The sequence below is a fragment of the Rutilus rutilus genome (genome assembly GCF_951802725.1).
Source record: "Rutilus rutilus genome assembly, chromosome: 1".
In the NCBI taxonomy this organism is placed as follows: Eukaryota; Metazoa; Chordata; class Actinopteri; order Cypriniformes; family Leuciscidae; genus Rutilus; species Rutilus rutilus.
This window is the reverse complement of record NC_140209.1, coordinates 30106297-30115402: the sequence shown is the minus strand read 5'-3', so window position 1 is coordinate 30115402 and position 9106 is coordinate 30106297. Positions and strand designations below refer to the sequence as shown.

Here is a 9106-nt window from a genome sequence, read left to right as displayed (position 1 = left end):
CACATTTAAAATCTTTTTTTTTCCCCTGTTAACTGTAGTAACAAATTGTCAGAATAATATACCCATATGTTGACATTTAGCGAGAAACCTTATAATTTAGAAAATAAAATCTTATGTCAGAGGTTATGGCTACCTTCAACAATAAGGGTGTCCTCCCTTGAGATGTAGCCACACCCTCCAGTGTCATATTGCATCAACCAAAACCATTGTATCATTTAAAGAAATAGTGTAGCTTTAATTAAAGGCCATGTCATGCTCTTAAAGTGTTGGACCCATTGAGCACAGTAAATCAAACTAAACGGCCCACTTTGCCTGCATTCACCCTACATTTATTTTTAAGAGTGCATTTACTATTGGAAGCTATGGCCAAAAAGCCTCTGAAAAGACCAAGAAAAAACACACAAAAAAAACCATAGGAATGTTCAGGTTATGAAATATACTTTAATGTAGGACACATACAAAGAATACACAAGGAAAAATCATGATTATCCTATTTGAATCTGCCCTTCCACCATATCCGACTCCCTCATCTTTGACTCTCAGTTCCTTTCTCTACATTTTTTCTTGGGGAGCGCTTGAGTCTTCTGCCACAGACTTGGAGTAGTAATACCAATCACACCGAGAGCAATTATCTCTCCAGCATTCCCACTAAGTTTACTCTCCTCATCTGAACCCATTCCCAGATCATCCTCCTTCTCATGAACCGTCACCGCACGTCCCAGAATGGAATAAGGCCCAAAGAGCTTGGCGTCTGGAAGCGTCAGGAACTGCCTTATAACTCCTTTCTCGGAAGCAAAGTTGCCCAGGTCTCCAGGATGAGGGTGGTCAACGCCGTTTGGATTATAATGAGGACCAACAGTGATGCAGCCTTGACTGAGGTCTCCATACTGATGGATGTGCATGGCACGCTCTTGAGGATCGATGGCAGGCAAACCACGGAGGTTGATTTTCACTTCTAAATCTCCATTGGGGAAGACCTGCTTGAAGAGGATTTGCCCAAAGATCTTTGGCTGGTTACGTGGCAAATTGGGGCTGGGAGTTACTTCACAAGTGGCATAGATTGTGTTGTCGAACTCCACGACTTCCGGCTGTGGAGCTTCAGGCAAACAAACTGGAGGTTTGGAGAACTCTCCTCCTTGTATATGCAGCACCAGCAATATCAGAGGGAATATTAGGATGATTTTCTCCATGTTGATCTTTAAAGCCTACAGTGAAGAGTGAATTCAGTGAAATCATGCCGTTTGGTTTAAGAATAATATTTTTGATAAAAGGTCAAAGCTTTGTTGCAGGGAGCTTTGAGAATGAAAGTTGCATTAGGTAATATAGCACAATACTTTTGCTTAAACTAACTTTTTTTAGTTGTACTAAATCAAGTGTTGATGGAGAAAATGGAATGGAGAAAAAAAAACAAGCCTAAAACAGCAAAGGTGCATTACCGTACAGCTGAAAAGTTGTCCTCAATCCGTGTGGAGCCTGAATATTGCAGTCACAAAAATACTACAACGCTTAATCCGTGTGCAGTCCTGACCTGGGGTTGAGAGAATGTTCCTTTTCAATCACACTTTCGGCTGCTCTTATAGGAACTCATGTTGAGCTACAAGTTAACCATGATAGTCTGTTAGTCACTAATTAAGTTCACCTGTGTTTCATTTAGCTCCCTTTGTTTGCCTGTTTATATATAGCACTCAGTTTATTCAGTTCTTTGTCTTGCATTGCACAATGTGTTCTCCAGTGTTTTGTGTTTATTAAAAGAAGTACTGCTATAGATTCCTCTTCTCTTCATTTGGTGGCTCATTTGTGACTCATTCATTCTTAGTGTACAATTCCACTTGACGTTCACGCTTGACACCACTTCTTATAGCAGATATTCATCAAACATAAGTGAATAGCTGACAGTTCTTCTTTTTCAAGAAACCATTTCTACAGACTCTGATGTACCAAGCCTGACAAGCCTATATTACACATGCAATTGGACTGTTATTTGCAGTTTTTTACGATTGCTATGACAGATTTTTCAATACTTTTAACAATTTTCCAAACACAGTTAGCACTACATCCGTCTGTGTAAGCTATCCTATTAACACATTTCTTGTTGCTTTAACACAAAATGCGTACAATTAACACAAATTTAAAATGCTTCTTTTACACACAAGCTCAAACAAGACCAAACCAATGGATTTTTACTGCCAAATTTACCAATGCTTTAACACTGTATGTCAGAACAGATAACACCATGTTCTAAACCTAACCTTACAGGCTAAAGTCAAGGTAAACAGCTGTTTACATTGTGAATTGAAACACAAATATATCCCCTGTATTTTATCCTATTGTTACTGAGAAACAGCTGATTGAATTATGCAAATATTATAAATCACAGCTGATTTCCATCTAGGAAACACACTCAGGTGTTGAGGTTCTTTCAATCGCATGACCATATGGTATACTGTAACCGTACATTCTATAAAGCACTCTGAGATGGGTCTTTTTTTATTGAATTTCTGCAGCAAAAGACCTAAACCCAACAAAACAAAAATGGAGAGAGGCTTCAAAAGAAACTGCAGTGCAAAACACAATCTATGATCAATACAATATACTGTCTGTTGTATAAGGGCATACCTGACACGTATACAATAATGCAGTTTCTGTAATTCCATCTGATGTTAGTGTTTTTATGACATTGTGCTATGATTGACTAAATCTTCCTGTTGGACGGCTATGTTACATATGTTAGTGTTTTGAAAAATGATTTGATTTTGAGACATGTTTGCAGTGTTTTGGTAGACATAGTGTATTATTGTATTTAGAAAATTAGTGTTGGAGTTTAGTTTACAATGTGTGATTTTGAGCATGAAATTAACTGTTTTGCCAATTGTGTGTTGTAGGTGTGTTGGTGCGTTAAGAGTTTAGGAAATTTGTTAAAAGTATTGAAAAAATTGTCATAGCGATTGTAAAAAACTGTACTTGTCTTTGAAGGCAGAAGTAAACATTTCTGAGGGAATGATTCTTCTATGGCATCGATGTTAAAATCCCCTTTTAGTAGATTGAAGGCAGGTAAGGTGGGACACTTGTCATTTAGATACAGTACCTAGATGTTTATTTCTTTTTATTACTTTTGTTAACTTTAAGGTCCAACTTTAATATTTCATTTTGAATACAGTTGATATGTGTTATTTGCAAGGTATATACCAATAAACATTTTGAGATCATGCACTCCAGACAAATTTCTTTTCAGGTAATGTGACCCATCCCTAATTTATCAAAAATGATCCTGGATCTTAAAAACACATGATTTATTAACACATCACACAAACATATTCCACAGCATATTTAACAGACCCAAAAGCACATAGATAGGCTATGATGAGTAATACTCATCAGTTCACTCAATGCATGTGTAAAGTTCAAAACAACTAGAACATGTTATGTTGACATGAAATTTTATGAAATTTGAATATCAGATATCTTAATGAACTCTACAACATATTACAAATGGAACTACAACACATGCAACAACAAATAGACTAACAAAAATTCAATAAGAGGAAACTTTTAAATGGTAACCATATTGTAAAACTTTTTTTCTGTCTGTTTTCTCTAAACACTGTAGATGAACTTAAATTGTGTCCATATTTTAAAGCGTTATATTCTGCATCTACATTTTAATAATAATAATAATAATAATAATAATTCGTTACATTTATATAGCGCTTTTCTGGGTACCAAAAGCACTTTACATGGAAGGGGGAATATCCTCAACCACCACCAATGTGCAGCATCCACCTGGATGATGCGACGGCAGCCATATTGGGCCAGAACGCCCACCACACACCAGCTTAATGGTGGAGAGGAGACAGTGATGAAGCCAATCAGTATATGGGGATGATTAGGAGGCCATTATGGACAGAGGCCAAGGGGCAAATTTGGCCAGGATGCCGGGGTTACACCCCTACTCTTTTTCGAAGGACATCCTGGGATTTTTTAATGACCACAGAGAGTCAGGACCTCGGTTTTAACGTCTCATTGGAAGGATGGTGCTCTTTGACAGTATAGTGTCCCGATCGCTACACTGGAGCGTTAGGTCCCACATAGACCACGGGTGAGCACCCCCTGCTGGCCTCACTAACACCCCTTCCAGCAGCAACCTGGTTTTCTCAGGAGGTCTCCCATCCAGGTACTGACCAGGCTTGCTAACCTCTTACAATAACAAAGGTGTAGGTTGATGACGCATAAGCGGAATTATGGAACTTGTCGTCATGCCGAAGGATCTAATAATGTTTATGGATGAGTGAATACATTGATGTTTTTAACATGACTGCGGTATGAAGCAGGTCGCGATTGCTAATGAGAGACAGATATCAGAGCCACATGCGAGTCCCGCCGCTATAAAGGAATAAGGACATTTCATTCTACCGATCTACCCGCGAGTGCTGAATTAATACTCACACATACCCCTTTTCCACCAGCATGAACCAGGTGCCAGTTCAGAGCCAGAGCTATTGCCAGTCCGGAGTTGGTTCGACTGACGAGCTCTCTAAGATCCGGTTTGCCTTTCCACAAGGTCACTGTATACATCTCATGTTGCCCAGCAACGCTAGCGTGGCAGCGCCAAACACAAACACACCAGGCTTGTTCTAGATGGTTCGGCTTCTCGCAGACCGATCGGCTCATGACATCAAAGCACTGCGAAAGCAATCCAAAAGCACAAGGACTCGGATGCTCTCCAAACACTCCCGCAGCTCCGATCGGTCCGTGCCGCTCCGATGCATCTCGAACAAGCCTTCCATCAACAATGGAGGTCGTTGCGTTACTATTGATGCTCATGGCTTTGCGAACCTACATCGGCATCCAAACACGGCGAATCCAACGTGTTCGTGCAGCTCGCCGTAACTTGCATAGACGGAGATTACAATCAAGCTGCTATTAGCTCGATTAGCTGCTATTTGAAAAATGGCGGTCACAAGTTTCTGTTCGTCTTGTTGGTCACGGTAACCCCGCCCCCAGCCCCTGACGCAAGCGGTTCTTACTTCTAGACCAGCAATGTTTTGGTGCTACTTAAGAACCACTTTTCCTGGTCCAGAGCTGGTGCTTTGGGTGTCGAAAAACAAAGAACCGATTTGAAACTAGGCTCTAGCTCCGAACCAGCACCAGCACTGCCTTGGTGGAAAAGGGTTAACAAGTCAGTTTATTTGGCGAATTAAACTTGTGAGGTAACGCAGCGCTGTTTCACTTGGTCTACACTATCACACTAAACTGCATTTGAGTGTATTGAAAGTTATAATGTTATTCTATGCGTTTGTTTGTCTGTATGAGACTAGCAGTAAGCTAGATGAACATTAGAATAACATACTGATCATATTCTAACATTTCATCATGTTGAGCTATATGACATTGATTAGTTTTATGTACATTTGCTCAACTGTCTAATAAAGTACATGCAAGACGTCTCTGTCAAGTCGAAGTTTGTCACGGACGTGGAGCTCTCGGCATCTCGAAAACACCACGCCGATATTGATCCTCGTTTTAGTTCTCCTTTTGTCCCAAAGTCTGCTTGCCATGGTCCATAATGTTTGAACGAAACAACTCCATGAGCGTGCCGCTAGACGTAACGCAGTTGTCGCCATGGTTACTATGGCAGTACGAGCGGAAACCAGGGATAACGCGGATATTACGTCACTGACAGGCGACAAGTGAACATGGACGAGCCATTATCAGGGGTTCAAGCACGAAGTGCTGAAACCCTATTGTAATTGTTAGGGTTTTTATTATTATTATCCCGCCGTAAAACTGATCATGCAGCCCAAACCGTAAATGCTGGAGTCTTGAAACTTGGCCAAATGGTAGTCCTCAATTTGGGGAGAACCTATCAAAGTATGACCCCGATTGGCCAATAGGTGGCGCTACAGCAAGCAAAAGTATGAAATTGTTCATAACTCCTAGACGGTTTGTCCTAGACTCAAGCGTCTTATTCTGCCATCTTGATTTTTGTCCAAAACCTACTTCTGCGAACTAGTCCCAGGTTTTTTGCCCGACCGGAACCAAACCAGTGCAGAAAGATTCTCTGTAGACTGAATATCAATAATTATCGGAAAAAAGGTGAAATTTACATTCACGGTACATTCACGGTAAGGGGGGCCAAAACGTACGCTGTGGGCGGAGCCACTTTTACTAAAATGGCTATAACCCGAGAAGCAAATGAGATAGCTTCACCAAATTCGGTACACATATGTACGGGCTCAATATTTGGTCACAGTAAAAAAAAAAGATCGCGCCGACTGAACACTAGTAGGCGCTATAACATGAAAAAAAACTAAAAAGGGCTATGACCACCTGACCGTTAGTCCGATTGACTTGAAAATTGGTATGCAGCGTCTTGGTCGTATATGAGGACATTGGCGTATCTCAAAAAGCATGGCCGCCATCGGCCAATGAAGTTTGACTCGGTGGGCATGTTCAACTCATGGTCCTAGAGGTCTCTAAGAATTTTGAAAGAAATCGGCCACTAGTTGGCGCTAACGAGGTTTACGCCCTCTGTAATCACGTGGTGTTACACACATCCACACAATATGCATATCATTTGACAGATCTCCTCATCCTGAACAACTTTGCCTCAAGAACCACTGCTGTCAATCAAACCGTTCATTGAATATTCATGATTATGTCAAAAACCTACTTTTGCGAACTAGTCCTAGGTGTTTTCGCCCGATCGCAACCAAACCAGTCAAGGACAATTCTCTGGATCAATAATTATCAAAAAAAAGTTGAACTTTTGCATTTGGATGGCTATAACAGGGTCATTTAGAAAATGGGCGTGGCAAAATTCACTCGAAAGCCTATAAATCCTAAACGAAAACTCAGAACTTCACGAAAATTGGTGAGCATATGTGAAATAACATTGTAAACAAGCATGCACAATTTTATGGAGATCGGACCATAGGTGGCGCTATAACTGTTAAAAAGCTTTGAAAACCATATATTTCCCATGTTAAATTGGCTGGAAATGGTCTTTTCCATGTATGATGTCAGTGGTTAAATGGTTGCCAAATAAAACTTAGTCTTTTTATGCATTTGTGCTTAACGGCCTTAAACGCTTGAACCCCGATGAATGCTGCTTGCAGCTTTAATTTAAAATTGGAATTTCTCTGAAATTAAAAATCTTTGAGAACTTTTGGGATACTGGAAGTACACAACTGCAGGAAAGATATCACACTTTGCAAGTGATTTTTGGTTATTTTATTACAAAAATCTTACATATTGTAGCTTTAAACACCTTCCAAGAAAACCAACACATTTAAAATCTTTTTTTTTCCCCTGTTAACTGTAGTAACAAATTGTCAGAATAATATACCCATATGTTGACATTTAGCGAGAAACCTTATAATTTAGAAAATAAAATCTTATGTCAGAGGTTATGGCTACCTTCAACAATAAGGGTGTCCTCCCTTGAGATGTAGCCACACCCTCCAGTGTCATATTGCATCAACCAAAACCATTGTATCATTTAAAGAAATAGTGTAGCTTTAATTAAAGGCCATTGTCATGCTCTTAAAGTGTTGGACCCATTGAGCACAGTAAATCAAACTAAACGGCCCACTTTGCCTGCATTCACCCTACATTTATTTTTAAGAGTGCATTTACTATTGGAAGCTATGGCCAAAAAGCCTCTGAAAAGACCAAGAAAAAACACACAAAAAAAACCATAGGAATGTTCAGGTTATGAAATATACTTTAATGTAGGACACATACAAAGAATACACAAGGAAAAATCATGATTATCCTATTTGAATCTGCCCTTCCACCATATCCGACTCCCTCATCTTTGACTCTCAGTTCCTTTCTCTACATTTTTTCTTGGGGAGCGCTTGAGTCTTCTGCCACAGACTTGGAGTAGTAATACCAATCACACCGAGAGCAATTATCTCTCCAGCATTCCCACTAAGTTTACTCTCCTCATCTGAACCCATTCCCAGATCATCCTCCTTCTCATGAACCGCCACCGCACGTCCCAGAATGGAATAAGGCCCAAAGAGCTTGGCGTCTGGAAGCGTCAGGAACTGCCTTATAACTCCTTTCTCGGAAGCAAAGTTGCCCAGGTCTCCAGGATGAGGGTGGTCAACGCCGTTTGGATTATAATGAGGACCAACAGTGATGCAGCCTTGACTGAGGTCTCCATACTTATGGATGTGCATGGCACGCTCTTGAGGATCGATGGCAGGCAAACCACGGAGGTTGATTTTCACTTCTAAATCTCCATTGGGGAAGACCTGCTTGAAGAGGATTTGCCCAAAGATCTTTGGCTGGTTACGTGGCAAATTGGGGCTGGGAGTTACTTCACAAGTGGCATAGATTGTGTTGTCGAACTCCACGACTTCCGGCTGTGGAGCTTCAGGCAAACAAACTGGAGGTTTGGAGAACTCTCCTCCTTGTATATGCAGCACCAGCAATATCAGAGGGAATATTAGGATGATTTTCTCCATGTTGATCTTTAAAGCCTACAGTGAAGAGTGAATTCAGTGAAATCATGCCGTTTGGTTTAAGAATAATATTTTTGATAAAAGGTCAAAGCTTTGTTGCAGGGAGCTTTGAGAATGAAAGTTGCATTAGGTAATATAGCACAATACTTTTGCTTAAACTAACTTTTTTTAGTTGTACTAAATCAAGTCAGCTGATGGAGAAAATGGAATGGAGAAAAAAAAACAAGCCTAAAACAGCAAAGGTGCATTACCGTACAGCTGAAAAGTTGTCCTCAATCCGTGTGGAGCCTGAATATTGCAGTCACAAAAATACTACAACGCTTAATCCGTGTGCAGTCCTGACCTGGGGTTGAGAGAATGTTCCTTTTCAATCACACTTTCGGCTGCTCTTATAGGAACTCATGTTGAGCTACAAGTTAACCATGATAGTCTGTTAGTCACTAATTAAGTTCACCTGTGTTTCATTTAGCTCCCTTTGTTTGCCTGTTTATATATAGCACTCAGTTTATTCAGTTCTTTGTCTTGCATTGCACAATGTGTTCTCCAGTGTTTTGTGTTTATTAAAAGAAGTACTGCTATAGATTCCTCTTCTCTTCATTTGGTGGCTCATTTGTGACTCATTCATTCTTAGTGTA

At 40.3% G+C, this 9106-nt stretch overlaps 2 protein-coding genes across 4 annotated transcripts; both read right to left on the bottom strand.

Annotated features, from left to right (window-relative positions):
- Positions 1–421: 421 nt before the first annotated feature.
- On the bottom strand, positions 422–1541 carry LOC311294872 (extracellular superoxide dismutase [Cu-Zn]-like). 2 transcript variants are annotated; one of them, XM_084415927.1, is made up of 2 exons: positions 1437–1541; positions 422–1205 (listed from the first exon to the last, which is right to left on the bottom strand). In XM_084415927.1, the coding sequence occupies exon 2, from the start codon at positions 1188–1190 to the stop codon at positions 540–542; it is 651 nt and encodes a 216-aa protein (XP_084272053.1). In that variant the 5' UTR covers positions 1191–1205; positions 1437–1541; the 3' UTR covers positions 422–539. The 2 variants fall into 2 exon arrangements, with proteins under 2 accessions (XP_084272053.1, XP_084272054.1); XM_084415928.1 differs by having other exon boundaries at positions 1442–1535.
- A 6164-nt stretch (positions 1542–7705) lies between these two features.
- Positions 7706–8858, bottom strand: LOC311299270 (extracellular superoxide dismutase [Cu-Zn]-like). 2 transcript variants are annotated; one of them, XM_084422755.1, is made up of 2 exons: positions 8723–8858; positions 7706–8489 (listed from the first exon to the last, which is right to left on the bottom strand). In XM_084422755.1, the coding sequence occupies exon 2, from the start codon at positions 8472–8474 to the stop codon at positions 7824–7826; it is 651 nt and encodes a 216-aa protein (XP_084278881.1). In that variant the 5' UTR covers positions 8475–8489; positions 8723–8858; the 3' UTR covers positions 7706–7823. The 2 variants fall into 2 exon arrangements, with proteins under 2 accessions (XP_084278881.1, XP_084278882.1); XM_084422756.1 differs by having other exon boundaries at positions 8728–8839.
- Positions 8859–9106: the final 248 nt, after the last annotated feature.